The following is a 16,353-nucleotide window of genomic DNA, read 5'->3' on the forward strand; positions in this document are numbered from 1 at the left end:
CAGCTTGTCCTGCAAGTCGGTCGAGGCACGGCCACTATCCTTGGAGGTTCCAGCAAGACGGGACTCGGAAGCCTTTGCGAGCTGATCGCTGCATCTCCAAACACCACAATGAAGCGAATGATACGCGTAAAGAACGTCCCTCTGATGCGGAGTTCGGTTTCAGTGTGGCTTGCATGTTCGCTGCATCTGAGGCATTTTGCCAGCAACCCGATACCCCGGGGGACAAGTAAAGCCTCGTTTTTGGCCCGTTTGGGTAGGTGCCTCCGCACCAGCGGGCTGGGGCCTGCATGTCGCTGACAATCCCCATCCAGTCGCCCGGGCGAGCTGGGCAGGAAAGCTGAAGTGCCAAGGTTGGCTGAAGGAGTACTGGTACGGAGTACCCAAGGTAGTGTAGCGTTGTCGTTGGCGGAGTTCTCCTCCCAAAAGAACCGATGGAAGGTTTGTTCTGCCCGGGTTCCGACAACTCGGCTCAGGTGCGTGCGTTGCCCTCCGCACTTTGGGACGGGCTGGGCGGCCCCACATGGGTGCAGGACAGGTGCGGGCCTACGAATCCTCGGCGTGGATTGACAGAAGTTTCCCGTATTCCATACCTTCCTTTAGTTCTGGGATATCGAAATCATCCACCGCCTGGCTCTCAAGTCTCAACAACTGCCACCCCGCCTTTCAACGTACCTTAGCCCACTACCCCGCCGGCGCCCACGGAAGAGAAACAGCTGCAGCTGGGGCCGAGTCTACTTTTTTTCTCTTTCGTTTGTTTCCTTATCCCCGTGCCCATACGTCCGACTTTACGGCTAGATTACCACCCCCAAAACCACCCCCAGCCATGCCTCCCACGAAGCTCCCGGAATCCGGCAATCCGCTGTAAGTCGAAGTTTATTCCTCTGTCTTCTACCCGGGACCCTTTATCGCGCGCGGCATTTTCGGTGGATGTTCATTTTCGCCTCTCCATCTCTCATCCCATTAAGCCTCGCTGTGCCTTTCACCGCTTCCCACCAACACCTAGCCTAGCGATTCTGCGAGGGAAGGGGCTGCAATCATCTCGAAGCGGTGGCGGTGGCTGAGCTCTCGGCATCCACACCCTCCTCAACAGCCTCTCGAGCTTCACTGGTAGAGGTGGGAAAGCCAGCATCTATTGTACTGATATGTGGACAAGGACACGGAAGTCGGTGGCAGTTCACTACCCCGAGAGTGATCCAATCTTTACCCTTTTTTGATTTGAGTTGTACAAGGAAGTGAGCTAATACAGAAGTCTGCGTCAATAGGGTCTTTTTCGACATCACACTCGGTGGTATGTATCAAATCATTCGCCGTCGGGGGGGCTCAATCTTTCCTCATGTCTTGGCCGGGGTGCTTCGGGGAACGAGTCTCATGAACTGCTCTGTCGTCCTATGGCCTCTTGAAGTCTTGGGGCCACGAAGCTATTCGCAGGCATTGTGCACGTGTGCATATGCCGAGAGAGACGGATCCCCGCAAGGTTCTGCCTTACATGCTGGGCACTCTTGTCCACGAACGAGCTAGGTTGTCGTCGTCCAGATGAGTCTAGGGGCTTGGAACTTGTCCCCTCTTGGCCACAAAGACGCTACCATCGGCGGTCGAACATCGCGGCTCAGGCAATCCCGGCTCCGGGGCTCCGAGCTGCTGGTGTGCTTCGGCTCTTCGGTGTGACCTTGATCTCTCGGTCTACGAACCTACCCGGCTATCATTCCCAAAACCCCAAAGTCTGGAAATACGTCTTTGCTGTCTATTGTTTGACTATATCGTTTCTCTCTAACACTTCTTCGGTATTGTCTCTAGGTGAACCGCTCGGCCGCATCACGTTCGAGCTCTTCAAGGATGTAGTCCCCAAGACGGCTGAGAACTTTCGTCAGTTCTGCACCGGCGAGTCCAAGGATGCCCGGGGTCGTCCGCAGGGCTACAAGGCCTCCAAGTTCCACCGTATCGTGAGTTCTCTTTCTACGTAACACTACTAGCCATCGTACTCAAATTTTGGACTGGACATCGAAGGAGGAAGGTGGTGGCGGAGATACTTGACAACGGTGACAACGGCTGACGGACAATATCTCACAGATCCAAGGCTTCATGTGTCAGGGCGGCGACTTTTTAAACGGCGACGGTACCGGCTCGGTATGCATCTACGGCACCTCCAAGTTCGCCGATGAGAACTTCAACCTGAAGCACGACCAGCCTGGTCTGCTCTCCATGGCCGTACGTGAAGAACCTCCTTTCCCATTTTGACACCAACTCATTGTAACGTGACAAAATTGGCGATTATGATGCTTAGACTAATAATGCCATCTTCACAGAACGCCGGACCCAACACAAACGGCTCCCAATTCTTCATCACCACCGTCCCGACTCCCTTCCTGGACAACAAGCACGTCGTCTTTGGCAAGGTCGTCGACGGTATGGACATTGTCAAGATGATGGAGGCCACCAAGACGGGGTACCGCGGCAAGGACCAGCCGAACCAGGACGTTGTCATTGCGCAGTGTGGTGAGATGTGAGGATGGTTTTGGTTGATAAAATCCTAAGGTGATGAGCTATGAGGCGGGATGAGCAAGGACATGTTGTTTGGGCAGTCTTGCTGCCCGCCTTGTGAGGCTGTAGCATCAGAATCCCACGTTCTGGCTCGTGATACATGGAGTTCGGAGCGAGGAAGCTACCGTATGCGAGGCGAGAGAGGGATAGGATGACATCCGGCTTGCCCGCTGGGTTCACATGTTCACCTAGCAAGTTGACTTGATCTGGTTCAAGGCCCAAAACCCCCGTAGCCCATGAGAGACGCCTCGTGTCATGAATACTTGAAAACGTGCCCCTTCCTCGTCTTCAACTTGTTCCTGGTTCACACTAGACATCTCCTTATCTCCTCTCCCCTTATGTGGGACCACGAAAAGTGAGAAAACGATAATTGCCCATGGCTCTGTATCATCTGTACGTCGATCAGAGGTAACTGAACACGGATTTATATTTCGTTGACGTCTGGCTGGGTATCTAAATGTTGAAATAAGTGATGGCAAACCTCATCATAATCTTGAGCGCCCAGGCAGCGCGCCCGGCAGGACGAGGGGGCGGGTGAAGGCTGGGCGGAATGCTGAAAAGCGTGTTCAATCGAACTAATTACAAACAACCATTTCCTGAAATTGAGTGTTACCGCAAGGAATGATGGACACCATTTCATACTCGTAGGACTTTAGCAATAAGTCATGAGGCACTTAGATATGAGTGGCTTACTCCCACAACCCTTCAGGCCCGACCGTCTTGGGGTTTCCTATAAGAGACGGTGATGCTTCTGTATATAATGAAGACGGAAAGCTCTTATAATGAAAAGAAACCTCCTATATCAACTTTCAAGCTTCCCATCTATCTTTAATCATACTCCAATAATCAAGTCATCCAAAAAAGTCAAAAGAGTTCACCCCCCCGGTGCTGAACTGGGGGCTACATCTCTTGGTGCTCAGGCTGGGATTCGAACTCGGGTATGCGCTGAGCCTGTCGTCGAGTAGGCTGGTTGGCGTGAATAATTGGTGACCGTTAACCATTCCACCACCCACGCCACAGTTTGACCTGACCCCCCGACCTAGGGGGGCGCCTGCTGTGCTGGTGACGAGAATGGAATTGAGGTGCCCTATAGACCCTTGATGGGTTGGTAGGCGGTGTGAGGATGAGGGAGAGCAGCGAGTGCCCGTCCCGTCAAGGAATGGGATGAAGGTTTGTTGTTATTGTTGTGGTTGGACGTGGACAGGAAGGTGCAATATGGGTGGTGGCTGCCTGGGGGACCATTGAGGGGTTTGGGCAGCCTTGCCTGTACTTCAGCCTCGTGAACCCTTCAGTCACTGCCAAGGCGGATTCAGACTGTCCCTGGTGGCTTTTGCTCTGATGGGAGCCATGCCTCCGACATCAACTAGCATAGCTATGCTTGGCTACTTGGAAGATTCTGGAGGTATCGGTGCCATTTTCACACAAGAACGCTGCTCATGGCACAGAACGCTCACATCGAACACATGTTTGGTACTATAGTCTTCCTATTCAATTCAAGAGATATCTTGCAATTGAGGTCATATCAAAGTGCGGATACTATGTACTGATAAAGATGACTGGTCTTGAACATAGCCCCAGCCGATCAGAGCGACTAGGCTACATGGAGTGGGTGGGTAGACTGAACAGCGTCGGTGAGTGAGCTGAACAGCATCAAGGTTGGTCAAAGAGGTCAGTCATACGAGTCCGCATTATGGCTATGCCGAACCTTGAAATCATGTCACATGCGAGTCACCAAGAAGTGCAACGAAGAAGTGTGTGAACTGGCTTCCATAGTACTACCACCCTCCAGGCGAGCATTATAGCCTCTGCGTTCCATGACTACCTGTTTTTTGTGTGTTTGCCTCCCTTCAATCATCCAATCCATAACCACATTCCTCCAATCCGTATCATGTCTCTTAAGTGCAGCGTCGAGCCGCCCAACCAGAAGGGGAGACCTGAAGTCCGAATGTCGAGATGAGTAGAAGAGGTGTAGAACGAAGCCTTGAGAAAAGTGCGAACCATTTTGGAAGCCCTTCCTCCCATATACCCATGGGGGAGACTTGAAAACTCTTGGGAGACAAACCCTCCCTGATGACAAAGAAATGGCCTCAGAATATTGAGGCAACTGAAAGAAGAAAGAAGTTGGTATCATCCTTTATCCTCCAACGCCGACCGGAAATTCCGTTCCGGTTATATGCCTGGGTCATCAAGAAAGAAAGAAAGAAAAAAGCCCTGCCCCGTCCTGTCCACCTGGGGTAATGCTCAGAAATCCGAAATGTCGACCGTGATACTCCTGTTCATGACCCTTTGTCCAATTCCCGTTGCCGTTGATGCCGGGAAGTTGAAGAGAACGTGATGCCTGTAACCGAATGTATGTACTGTATGACTTTGGCGATACCGAAAAGAGAGCCCAAACTCCAAGAGAGTGGTATGGGAATGCTGGGTATTGTTGAAGAATAGCACTGAAAGAAAAGAAAGAAAGAAATTGTTGAACCAGAAAAAGTCGAATCATGTTGCGCATGGCCCAGTAGACGATGTGTGTCCCTCAGAATGCTTGCGCGACGTGGACCCCCAACAGCTTAGTTGCCCTGGCCGAAGTTCCAAGAGTCTCTACCTCTGACATGACGGCCGTGGAGGAAGGGGGTGACGCTGGCCTCAGCAGACTGTTGACCACTGGTGGGAGTCGGAGCGGGAGTCTGGGCATTGAGGGTGACAGTGAGGAACGAGTACAGAGTCATAGCAGGAGCAGAGACAGTGAGAACCCGAGCCTTATTGGTGCCCTGGGCGACTCCAGAAGGAACGGTGGGAGTCGGAGTGCGAGTAGTGACCGGAGTGCTGCTGTGAGTACCATTGCTGGGGGCCGAGTTGACAGGGGCAGCCTGGCCGTCGACGCTGACCTGGAAGGGGTTGGCGAGCTGGTCCTTGATAGCGTTGAAGTTGTAATCCGTCTCGTCGGGGAACGTGAACGCAGACAGATCGTTGGCAGCCTTGTTGGAGTTTGAGGAAGCCTTGGCACCAGGCACAAGCTTCTCACCCTGGACCTTGATAACAGAGCAGCTAGAGTAGAGCTCAGGCGTCTCGATATCCTCAGAGGTGGCAGCGCGCTTGTCGTCCGTGAAGCCGACAGGGAAGTCGGCAAACTGGCCGTTCGTGGAGTCAGCGACGACACCCGGCTTGAGAGTAGGCCACGTCCAGACCCAGTAGACGGAGTACTCTGAGTTCTGGGCCAGATCCTCAGGGAGCTGGAAGGCCGTCTGGCACCAAATGTTGACGCCCATGGGTTGAAGGGCTTCATGCGCAGAGGCGTTCTGACGCTCCTGTGAGATGGGCGAATCGTTGACCTGGTAACACTGGCCGTCGTCGTAGTTGCGGGTTGCCAGGAGGCGACCAGTGCCATCGCCACCCTTGCCGTCAGCAGTCCACTGGCGGTGAATGTCGAAGACGCTTGGGTTAGACTTGGGCTGGGCGGTGCCGTAGATGAAGACAGTGCCGCGGTTGAGGGGCTTGTTCTCGGGGGTGGTCGGCTTAGTGACATGGCCGTTCTCCTGGTAGCGGAGAGAAACGAAGTCGCCAGGAGCAGCAGTCAAGGACGGGAACTCTGCAGGCTGGGCGCCGGGCATGGACTTCTCGCAGAGATTGAAGCCCTTTCCGGGAATGCGCATAGTGTATCGCTCGTCATCGAAGCCGTTGAGACGACCAGCCCAGCCATTGGAAAACCCATCAGGACCAACAAGAGTACCGTTGGCAGCGACGCGGTTGAGCTGCTCGACCCAGGTGTGAGACTCGACCATAGGGACACCGATGATGGCGGCGACAGCCATGGCGAAGGAGTTGACGCGAACCATGGTGAATTCTTGGGATATGATTGTGAAGAGAAAGGAGTGGATATTCTTGTGAATGGGATATTCAAGTGATGAAGCTTTTGATACTCGCTGAGCGCAAAAGTAGGGAAGAGTTTGGTGGACTCGTGAGCGATTCCAAAGGGAAAGTGAGGAAAGTAAAGAGTAGTAAAGAATTTGATGAAATCAAAAAAGGATTGAGTGCGTGTCTGGGTGAAAAAGATGAGTTAGGGTTTGCGTATGTATGAGCTGGAAGAAGGACGGGACAAACCAGGTGGGGCGGGCTGAGATATCTTTTGGCAGGAAGGAGCGCAGAGTTTTCGAGTCTTCCAGAAGAGTCGAAGTTGTAATGTTATGATTGATGTGAGTGTGAGTGTGAGTGTGTGTGATGTGAAAGTTTGAGATCGATGGCTGGGCCGCCTCGAGGTTGTTTTTATGTACGTGGGTTCTTGGTTTCTCGGTGAATCCGGTTGTTGACTAGAGTGGCAGGACTGAACGAGACCAAGAAGTTTGTTTGTTTACACACGTAAAGTTGTATTCACAATTAAGGACGTCCGGCGCAGTCAGATACCAGCTGAGTCAAGAATAGAAGGCGAAAGAAGAAGAAGAATAACAAGGCCTTGTCGTGCTACATGCGACGATGGTCGAGGTCAAAGATTGATATCTCGGGTAAAGTGGGGCGGCGTTGTAAGCTGCGAGGTTGTTGAAAGACGAGGAAGGATCGAACAGTCGACTCGGTCCGGGAGGAAGGAACAATAAAACGAATAAAGGAAGGTGCCTGCCTGCCTCAAGCGCGTACAATGAAATCCACGGAAATTAGGGTGGTCTGAAGAATGGGCCTCAAGGGAAGAAGGGAAACAATGCGATTGTTTCCGCGTTCTTTTGCGAATCCCGAGGGAAGAGGGCGTTTGGTGGATGAGGAGGTGAGGTGAGGTGAAGACCACAAAGCCATTTCGGGATGAGAGGCCGGGCTGGTTTAATATCACGTCTGTCTGTCACCCATGGGCCATGTCTGCCGCCTTCCATAGCCTGGATATCCCTACACGCATCTAGACTCATGCTTTCCCTTCTGTCTGCTCAACCCGTGGACGAGGGTCGTGATCGACGCAGGATGGGTAGCCGAATGACAGGCAAACACCCATGCGGCGCATCGTGGGAGTCGCGATCTAAAACGATAACGGTGGAGGACGGGATGGGCACTCGGACAGGGGGATTCTGGGCATCTGGCCAAAGGGCGAACGATACCGGTCGTGTGCCGGGGCCGGCCATAGGGTCGGACGGGGCCTGGTATGGGACGAAGAAGAGCGCATGTTTCTGATGCGAGGTACTGGGCGCCAGTCAAGCACGATGCGCCAAAGTAGCCAAGGTTGATGTTTGACAAGGAACGGCGGAGGTTGAAGTGGACTTCTTGGCGCACAGGTCTCAAGGTTGAAGACAAGGCAAGGTAGTCACGGTAGTCGCGACAAGGCATGTAGTGTGTATGGCATCCGCATCAAGGTCGGGGAGACGTCGGGTCGGGCGGTGGGCACTTGACGGGAGATGGTCTGCACTAACCTGCACGCGAGTGGGGCTCTCTGCCTACCTTGAGCTGGGTAGGTACCTATGGAAGTTTGGGGCAATAAGTACCAATCGGCGCTGCTCTCCCGCTGTAAGGTACCGACGCTCGTGGGGTTGCACCGATCTTGGTTTAGGCGCCACGGTCCTTGTAGCCAGGGATGGGCAGCGAACGACGAAACATGTATCTCTGAAGGCCAAAACGTATGGCCGAGAGACTTTGGACCCCATGCTTCACAGCAAAATCTGGAACAAGGGGCTCGCACTCCTCTTGCAGAGAGTCCAGAAGGTCCTGACCGTCCTGCGAGTCGCGATGCACCTCATCCAGTCAACCAGGCCCATGCGACCCCTGCCCGCCGTAAGCGAGCTCCAGACGCAAGGGTCCGCCACCACGTCGACTGGCAGCTAGCACCTCTGCCGCTCTGCAACTTACGGCGCCTACCAAAATTGGCACCCAGACCACCACTTGCTTCTCTCTGCTTGTTCCACCTTCAACGCGCCGAGGCCATTCCCGTCGACCATTTTCTCTCTTTTTCCTTGCTTATTTCGCGTGTCGTCCACGAATACATGGCCGACCACCGTAAGATTGGCTCAGCCTCTTTTCTCCTTTCCTATTTGGCCTTGCCGCGCCGCCGCCGGACACAAGGGCCTGGTAATCTACTCGATTGGCCACCGTTGGCGCAGACTGCCGCCAGACGGTCGACGAAGATGGATCCAGGAATGGAACAGACAAGGAAGCGAACAAAAAAAAAAGCCAAGTGCCCACTGCCGTCTGTCCACGCAACTAAACTGACCAGTGTTCCATGGCAGCTTACTTGATGCCAAATCAAAAATGCAAATGCTTCGCAAAATGTACTCCTTGCGCCAAGCACCCTGGTCTCTTTTGCCGCGGACGGAGTCGCGAATATACAAGATTCCAACCCACCTTGGAGCACCGACCTACTCCAAAATCCCACATCAGGGATCTTAATGAGCAGTGGCAATAGCCAACAGTTATGGGCATCGAACACCACGACCCCGGTCACCACCTTTCATTCCAGACGGACCGAAGTCTAGGCAAGCGCAATGGACCGCCGTCTACGGATGTCAGGGAAGCACAAGCTTGGACGTCTGGACGGCGTCTAGAAGAGCAAAATGCAACTCGACTCGAAACACGGACCAGTGGCCCCTACGGAGTACACAGCACACAGCACGCGATGAACAACGAATACCTGACCGGGCCTTCGTTTTCAGTCTTTTGCTCCGTTTTCGCTGTCCGTGGCTCTGTTTGCCATGTCTCTGTTCAGGTTAATTGTTACAGTAGACCAAGACTAACAGCAAGCAAGAGTCGACGACCGCACAGAAGTTGGAAAGTAAGTTGTTGTTCATGGTATTCCCAGTTCTGCTTTCTCATCCGCTTAGACCACCCCCATCTCAATTGTCGAGAGATTGTCACCTACGCCTCCGAGCTCAATGCCCCGAAGCCGTCAATCTGCAAGCCACACCCCGGCATTTCAACAATTGGATCCCCCTCGCTGGTGGGAATTCACAAATCGTCTTGTCTCATCGTCCGTGCGCATCCCGGTCCTTTCTTTTTCTGCTCCACCGCTAGCAACCCGCCCCGGGCGGCGGGCGCGAGATCTCGGCGAACGGCTTCAGTCCAGTCCAATCGTGGCTGAGTATGCTGAGGCTCAACTTGACAGCGCTTGCTCAACCGCCGATATACCTTGTCACGCGATTGATGAATCTTTCGACTTCAACTCTTCCTCAAGACGGCAGCTCGAACGGGCGATTATCTTGAAAACTCACCAGAAATACCAACCCCCTATTTCCCGTCTTTTGCCACTGTTCGCGATATCACACACCTCGGTCACCAACGTTCAGACATGCAGCGTTTCACCTGCGGCTGCCGTCCACGTTGTTCAGACCATGCACCCGCGAACCCTCGTCCGTCCCATCCTAAGAAAGGAAGAACCCCTGCGAACATCCTCCGCTCTTGTTTTTCCCACTGATCGCCCTCATCCTCTCTCTCGCTTCATCTCCTGGTTTTGAGCACTCACATTTTTCGCACGATGCGATGGGTAGGTCTCCACGTGCACACCTCCACTCGCTTCTCCTGCTCCGCAATCTCGTTCTCTTGCTTGGAATGAAACATCAAACTCCCACGTCCCACTCGCGCTACTGAATCCTCCTGGCGAGGCCGGGGAAGGGGGAGTTATTATTATTACCGTAACGTCCGGGCGGTACTGGTGACGAGGACAGGGACGATGTTGACGACGACGACTACGACTACGAATCCACACCGAGAGCTCCGTCGAGTTTGCGACAAAAGGCAAACCGAAGAAACGGAGGAACCACAATTTGGCAGCGTCTCACGAAACATAAGTCTTGGCGACAGAGGATCATCTGATCTTTTTAAGCTTCCATCACCTCAAACGCTGATGAAAAAAGAAAAAAAAAGAAGAGGAAGAGAATACCCACCGGTGCCACCACAGGTGACCCCGAATGCGAACACCAGGCAGGCAAGCAGGCAGGCATGCCACTCTTCTTGAGCGTTTCATCTCATCACTCCAGCGAAGCTCTCTGAACCACTCGCTCGTCCCAACACCAACGTTTGGCGGGCATGAAGGATGACAGGAGAAACAATACGTCTCTTGTCGGACCAATGTAACCGTGATGTGGGAACCGAAGCAATTTTTGTTTTCACATTCTGCCGAGGGGACCAAGTGAGAGTAACAAGTTTCCGTCTTCTTTCTCCTTACTAAAAACTCTGGTAATAACAAAACGTGATTATTGGTATCAAAAGTTGCTGTTTCTCTCTAGCACATGGCAACATGTTTTTTTCTCTGCCCCTATTCCGTTCAAGAGGAGCCTTTATAGGCGTTTCACACATGAGTCGGCCGTCAATCATTCCATCCCGCCCTAAAGTCAAGAACATAAACTCCCGCGCAAAAAGTACACTATCCCCTTTTTTCACCTTTGCTCAGATGCCGCTGCATGCGAGATTACTCCTCTCCAGTTTTGCAACGTACGCGCAAGCAAGCAGGGCACACATCTCCCGGAAACATGCTGCATTCCCTTTTCCCTTTCCCGTCTGTACAGCTCGGCCGAGTGTGAAGTTTCACTCCCAGTTCCGGTGTCCGTGACCACCAGCCTCGTCCATCACAGCTGCCGGCGCTCGATGGTGCACCAGCTTCTGGATCGATGATGCGGGGTAGTTCTCCCTGTTCTCCATGTCGAGGCTGTTGGAGCGCGCCCTCTTCCTGCTACCCGTCAACGACTTGAGCGGGGTGAGTTGATCCAGCGAGGGCAGACCGCTGCTGCGCTGTTGGTCGACTGGTGACCATCCGGATCTGCCGTCTGTGCCGGCCACGGCAGCGACTGCCGAGACGGCCTGGGCCCACGGCTGCTGGTTCCATGTGTGGTGGTCCTTGCTCTCGGCCCAGAGATTGGAGTTGGCGGCCGCGCTGCGGTGGTTCTCGTTCTGCCACTGCTGCGTCTTTGGGTCTGACGCCGCCTCGCTCCAGCCGTTCCACTGGTGGAGGCCGTGGAAGGACGAGGTCGTCGTGTCCCAGTCGTGGATGCCCTCGACCTCGCCCTCGTCGTAGACGCCGACAGGCACACCGCTTGAAACTTGAATGCCTGCAGTCGCCGAGAGGTACGGGTCGGGAGCAGCAGATGACATGTCGGCGACGATGGCCTGGTTCTCCATAGAGCTAGTACAGGCCGCGGCGGTAAAGAGGTCAAGCTGGTGGTGATGGTGGTGCGGCCCGCCGGCCAGCTCATGACCGCCATCGTAGCTACTTGCGTACGACGAGGTGAGGGAGGCACTTGGTGGAGGCGTTGCGAGTCCATGTGAGTAGGGTTCCATGAGCCCAAGTGTTCCGGTGGATGCCAGGCTCGGCAGCTGGCCGGGCATGGTGACAGATTCCCAAGCATTGCTCATGTTGTCGTTCATGACGGCAGCGAGGTGGTGAGAGTAGGGGGGTGTCGGTGCCATGAGCATCTCCCGGCCCTGGCCAGATGCCGGGTTGACGCAGACATTCTGCTGATGCGCCGAGGAGACGGGGTCCAGGGCCGTGAGGAAGCGCCAGGTCGTGCCGGGAGGGTTGAAGACGCGCTTTGAGCGGCTTCCCCGTCGGGATGATGAGGTCTGATCTTCGCCGTCCTCCTCGGCGGGCTTCCTGCCCTTCTGCGGCGCAGGCTTCTCAAAGATGGGGTTCCACTTGTCGTCAAAGGCGTGAATGGTGCGGAACTTCCAGAGAATGATACCGCGGCGCACCCAGTTGCGGCGATCAGAGTTATCAGGTGGGGCAGACCACAGCTCCTGGAACATGCCGACCTGCTGGATTAGCTCCGCCGTGGTACGCTCGGCTTCGAGGGCGGCGTCTTCCGCGGCCTTGGCTCTCTCCTCGTCGTCCTCGATTTTGTTCTTGTTGTCGACGGGCTCGAGGTAGCCGGCGCACGTGCTCAGGATGCTAGCCCACTCGGCCGCTGGGAAGGGCACGCGGACGTCCTGTCTGGGACGGCTGCGGCAGTCACACTCGAACTTGCTCTCCTGGCATCCGGGACGGTGCGTGTACTGCACGCCGACCTCGCTCGTTTGCTCAATGATGCAGGGCTCGTTCTCGGCTCGGCGGAGCTCCTCGGGCCGCGCCAGCTTGGTGACGCACTTCCAGCGGTGGTTCTGGAGCGCGGGCTGGGAAATGCTCAGCTCAACGAAGCCGTTGAGCTCGGATCCGGCGGGGAAGTTGCTGCGGGGATGGATCTCGAGTGTGACGGTCATCTCCAAGATGTCAAGCCACTTGTTGTCCTGGATGGCGTGCTCGAGTGACTTGTGCAGAGGAGGGAATTTAGCTTCCCATTCCTGGGACATCTCAGTGACAGCTGCGGATTCCTTCTGGGCCAGTTCGCGGTTGTACTCGTGCAGAAGAACGCTGCCGTTGAGGCCCCTGGAAAGACCGTCTTCCTTGTGCATGTTCTTCTCCAAATGGGGGTAGTAGTCAGGGTCGAGAGGCTTGCCGTGTTGGTCGTAGGCGTCTCCGTTCTCTTCCATCCTGACATTGGAGGAAGCGACGAAGATCCAAGCAGTCTTGGGCCTCATGACGACGAGAGAGTCCATGGCAAGGATCTGGGCAAAGTACTCGTAGTTGGGACGCACGTCTGGAAGACGGCCCTCGGCGAGGGCGACCAGGACTGGGTTGTCCTTGAAGGAAGCAATCTCCATGTTGTCCTTGAGACGGGCCTCACTTTTGTCAGGGTCCTTGACGAAAAAGAAGTGGTCTGAAACCTGTCAGCTCGAGTCCTCAAAGCAGGCCTAAGACCCAAACTTACAGCATCGGTGCTTCTCGAACATCTTCTTGACCACTTGAATGTGGCTGGAGACTTGCTTTCTCTTTCTTTCCTCTGCCTTTTGTCCCGGCTGCAAGCTGCAGCAGTACGCGATCCACAGGTACTCGCTGATGAGCATGTTACGCCCAAATTGCTTGCCCTGCATGCTGTACTTCTTTCTACCCATATGCGGGATGATGAGCAGTGCTGAAATGCCATGTCAGAAGGGACTTCAAGCTACTCAAGTGGATGGAGACTCACAGTCGAGGAAGGCATCTTCCAAAACACGAGGCCAGATCTGCTTCTCGTTGGGATCCTTTTGGTCCTGCTTGTCCCGGTAAGGCCGGAACTCGGGGGCATAGTAGATGGGGTTGATGTCATGTCGTGCCCTTCTGGCCATGTGGAGAGCATCAGGCCTTCTCAGGCTGTTGCTGCTCCTGTAGGTAGAGCCAGCCTGGGATGGTACGATAGGTGGAGTGGGTATGCTCGTCAGGCTCGGTGAGAAGAGGCCAAGTGGGCTATTACGGCACGACGATGCGAGGCTTCCCAAGTGAGAGCCGGCGGACTGGACATTGCCCGTCGACTCCCTCAACGGCTGCCGCCCAGTCGGTGTGCATCGTCTGCTATCGTAGCTGTAGACTGGGGAAGGGGAGTATCGTTGAGAGGGAAGCACAGGGCGCGGATGCTCCATCATCATGAGGTCTGCTTCCGCTGGAAGCAATCTTCTTTTCTTTGTGTTTCTGGAGATAGTCCTTGCGGAGGACTGGTATGGGACTGGTTGATGCGTCGACCTTGGTCCGTTCTTTCTCTCTGCCCCACGAGGAGAGTAGAGACTTCAACTGGATTGTAAAAGGATTCCTTGACAAGCACGGAACCCCTGAGTGAAAGAATGGAAGATAGCTGAGAGGCAAAAGACGTAGGTGAAAGGAATGACTCTTCAGGAATTCCGTGACGGGGCGGGCATGGGTTTTGTTGCTAAGTGAAGGAGTGCAAAAGGGCGCTTGTTCTCCGTGTGATATGCTCCGGGGTCAAGATTCCTCGTGGTATGTCCTCGGGAGAAGGGCTGAGAGAGCGGGAGAGGAATGATGGCGAAGTGAGTGTAAAAGATGGTGTTTTCCGATTAGGAAACAAACAGCAAAGTAAAATGAGCGTGTGTCTGAATTCCGCAGCTCGAGAAACTGGTTTGAGAAAGGCGGGCGAGCCACACGTGCCTTTCCTATGCTTGAGTGTTTGGATCAAGCAAAAGAAAAGTAAGGATGTTGGAAGATGGAGAGAAGGCTTGGGGAAGTTGAAAGGAATGACACTGGCATGGGACGTACGTCAATATAAGTTCCTGAAGCCAGGTACACCCGCTCCAAAGTCTGAAAAGAGAGGAGGCGAGGGAAGGTTCAATATCGTTCGACAGACACACCCTCAACACCGTAGTCTACCGGGCGAAGGAGACGGCGATAGACGGGACTGACAGAGCAAGAGAGAGCTTTCGAAATTTCGTTTGGCACCCCAGGTTCCAGATCGAGGGCCAACACACGCCCCCCTTCTTAGCCCTCTGCTTCATCGTCCTCCTCATCCATTCCCCGGGTATGCCTGTGGACTCCTCCTAGTCTAAGGGCCCTGTCCTCCTTGGGACAGTAGATACAGAACATGTGCCTGTGAGCCCCGCTCGAGGCTCCAGATTATCCCGACTCCTGCGTACTGGACCCTCTGAGCGGGGTGAAGGGAAGATCCCTTTTTGGACGGCGCTGGTCAGCACTGCTGAAGCGGGAATGTGGTCTGGGTGAAGGAAGGGATGGCGGGGCAGTGAGAGAGAGAGGGAAGTCAATCTGAGCACGAGCTTCAGAGGGGACATGGAGAGGTGCAGACAGGAAGCTCCGGCAGACTAAGTCGGATCAGGGCTCCGAGAGAGACTAGCCAGGGTGAGGGAAGCAGAGCGAAAGAGAAGGCAGGACGTTAGTGAGCAGTATAGTAGGAAGCACAGGGCTGGAGCCGTGCCTGTCAGAGGAGGATAAGGGAGGAGGGTGATTCTATTGGCAGGTCCAGCGACGTTGTATGACCCGAATTTGACTGACTTGACTTGACAGTTCGGAGGATCGCGAGGTTAGCCGTAGCTGAGCTAGAGGGCATCGGGGAGCCAGTCTTGTCGATATGGGCCCCGTTGAGGTTTTCCCTGTCGCCCTACTACTACGGTACGGTACCAAGCGGACGTGCGTGTGCATATGATCGTCTGTCAGTTCGACAAGGGCCATCTCCACATGGCAAATCATGGGAAACTAACGAAGTTGGAGGGGTGGACACATTGAGGGCGCTGGCATGCAAGGGGGCTGGTCCAAGGAACGTTGGCCTTCACGGGGGCCAACTTGGGACGAACTAGATAGAGACCACGGTTCTGGATCTGCACGTACCACGCGCACCAAACCATACAGCACCACCACCACCACCGTCACTCATTCAGACCCGTCCAATCGAGAGTTCTCTTACTCTTTCTAGAGGCAAGTCTGGAAGAAATATGGGACGGGCAGGCAACTTTTTCTTCGATTTCGGCGTGGATGCTGATTTAGAGCCTCCCCGCCGTTCCGCTCTCTTGTCAAAAAGTTAGAGCATCCTTCGCAACACGAGCGGCAAAATAGCAACGAGTAAGAAAGACAAAACAAGAGGATAGAGTTAGAAACACAGGCGAAGAAAGGGAATAGTGCACAGTGAAGCTGGTATGTAGCCAGATTAGAAAGAGACAAAAACACCGAGTGAAGGGGAGAGAGATGCATTCCTGCTGTGCGGGTCAAGGAGGCGAAGAGGGACAGACGAGTACGCAGCTCGAGGCAGGACAGGCAGAAGGAGGCGAAATGACAGATGAGAGAAAGGTTTTTGGTGTGGAACGACGATGTTCGCTTTCCTCTCTGCCTTTCCCCGCGTGTTTCCTCCTCCCACTCTCCTCCTCTTCCCCATCCCTTCCCATCTGCAACGAAGATGGTTCTCTCGCGTATTGAAGCTATTGCCATTTGATGTTCTGGTGCACGGGGCAAGGTCCCAAATAGCACAGACAGTATTAGTCTGTAGTTGACTTGCAGTTTCCGCCCTCTCCAGAACCCCACCGTTTGACAAAACAAACTCCTTTGGTTCCCGTCATGGGCTTGACATG

General features: G+C 54.4%; 3 protein-coding genes across 3 annotated transcripts; 1 reads left to right on the forward strand and 2 right to left on the reverse strand.

Moving 5' to 3' along the window:
• The first annotated feature begins 602 nt into the window (after positions 1-602).
• Positions 603-2,766, forward strand: HER10_EVM0010893 (cyclophilin type peptidyl-prolyl cis-trans isomerase/CLD). The gene is made up of 5 exons (XM_035480338.1): positions 603-861; positions 1,263-1,288; positions 1,795-1,940; positions 2,068-2,205; positions 2,304-2,766. Exons 1-5 carry the CDS (start codon positions 824-826, stop codon positions 2,502-2,504), a joined length of 549 nt encoding a protein of 182 aa, XP_035337664.1. The 5' UTR covers positions 603-823; the 3' UTR covers positions 2,505-2,766.
• Positions 2,767-4,713: 1,947 nt separating this feature from the next.
• On the reverse strand, positions 4,714-7,823 carry HER10_EVM0012480 (uncharacterized protein). Its single transcript, XM_035481874.1, has one exon. The coding sequence runs from the start codon at positions 6,360-6,362 to the stop codon at positions 5,097-5,099; it is 1,266 nt and encodes a 421-aa protein (XP_035337797.1). The 5' UTR covers positions 6,363-7,823; the 3' UTR covers positions 4,714-5,096.
• Positions 7,824-10,758: 2,935 nt separating this feature from the next.
• On the reverse strand, positions 10,759-14,530 carry HER10_EVM0004396 (uncharacterized protein). The gene is made up of 3 exons (XM_035474044.1): positions 13,482-14,530; positions 13,224-13,427; positions 10,759-13,172 (listed from the first exon to the last, which is right to left on the reverse strand). Exons 1-3 carry the CDS (start codon positions 13,915-13,917, stop codon positions 11,011-11,013), a joined length of 2,802 nt encoding a protein of 933 aa, XP_035337120.1. The 5' UTR covers positions 13,918-14,530; the 3' UTR covers positions 10,759-11,010.
• Between the last annotated feature and the right edge of the window lie 1,823 nt (positions 14,531-16,353).

This window comes from Colletotrichum scovillei, assembly GCF_011075155.1.
Source record: "Colletotrichum scovillei strain TJNH1 chromosome Unknown Contig00002, whole genome shotgun sequence".
NCBI lineage: Eukaryota > Fungi > Ascomycota > Sordariomycetes > Glomerellales > Glomerellaceae > Colletotrichum > Colletotrichum scovillei.

Coding starts and splice junctions, on each gene's coding strand:
- HER10_EVM0010893 (XM_035480338.1), top strand. CDS start 824: ATGCCTCCCACGAAGCTCCCGGAATCCGGCAATCCGCT. Junction 862..1,262: donor CCGGAATCCGGCAATCCGCT/GTAAGTCGAAGT, acceptor CTGCGTCAATAG/GGTCTTTTTCGACATCACAC. Junction 1,289..1,794: donor TTTCGACATCACACTCGGTG/GTATGTATCAAA, acceptor TATTGTCTCTAG/GTGAACCGCTCGGCCGCATC.
- HER10_EVM0012480 (XM_035481874.1), bottom strand. CDS start 6,362: ATGGTTCGCGTCAACTCCTTCGCCATGGCTGTCGCCGCCATCATCGGT.
- HER10_EVM0004396 (XM_035474044.1), bottom strand. CDS start 13,917: ATGATGATGGAGCATCCGCGCCCTGTGCTTCCCTCTCAACGATACTCC. Junction 13,428..13,481: donor GGAAGATGCCTTCCTCGACT/GTGAGTCTCCAT, acceptor ATGGCATTTCAG/CACTGCTCATCATCCCGCAT. Junction 13,173..13,223: donor GTTCGAGAAGCACCGATGCT/GTAAGTTTGGGT, acceptor GACAGGTTTCAG/ACCACTTCTTTTTCGTCAAG.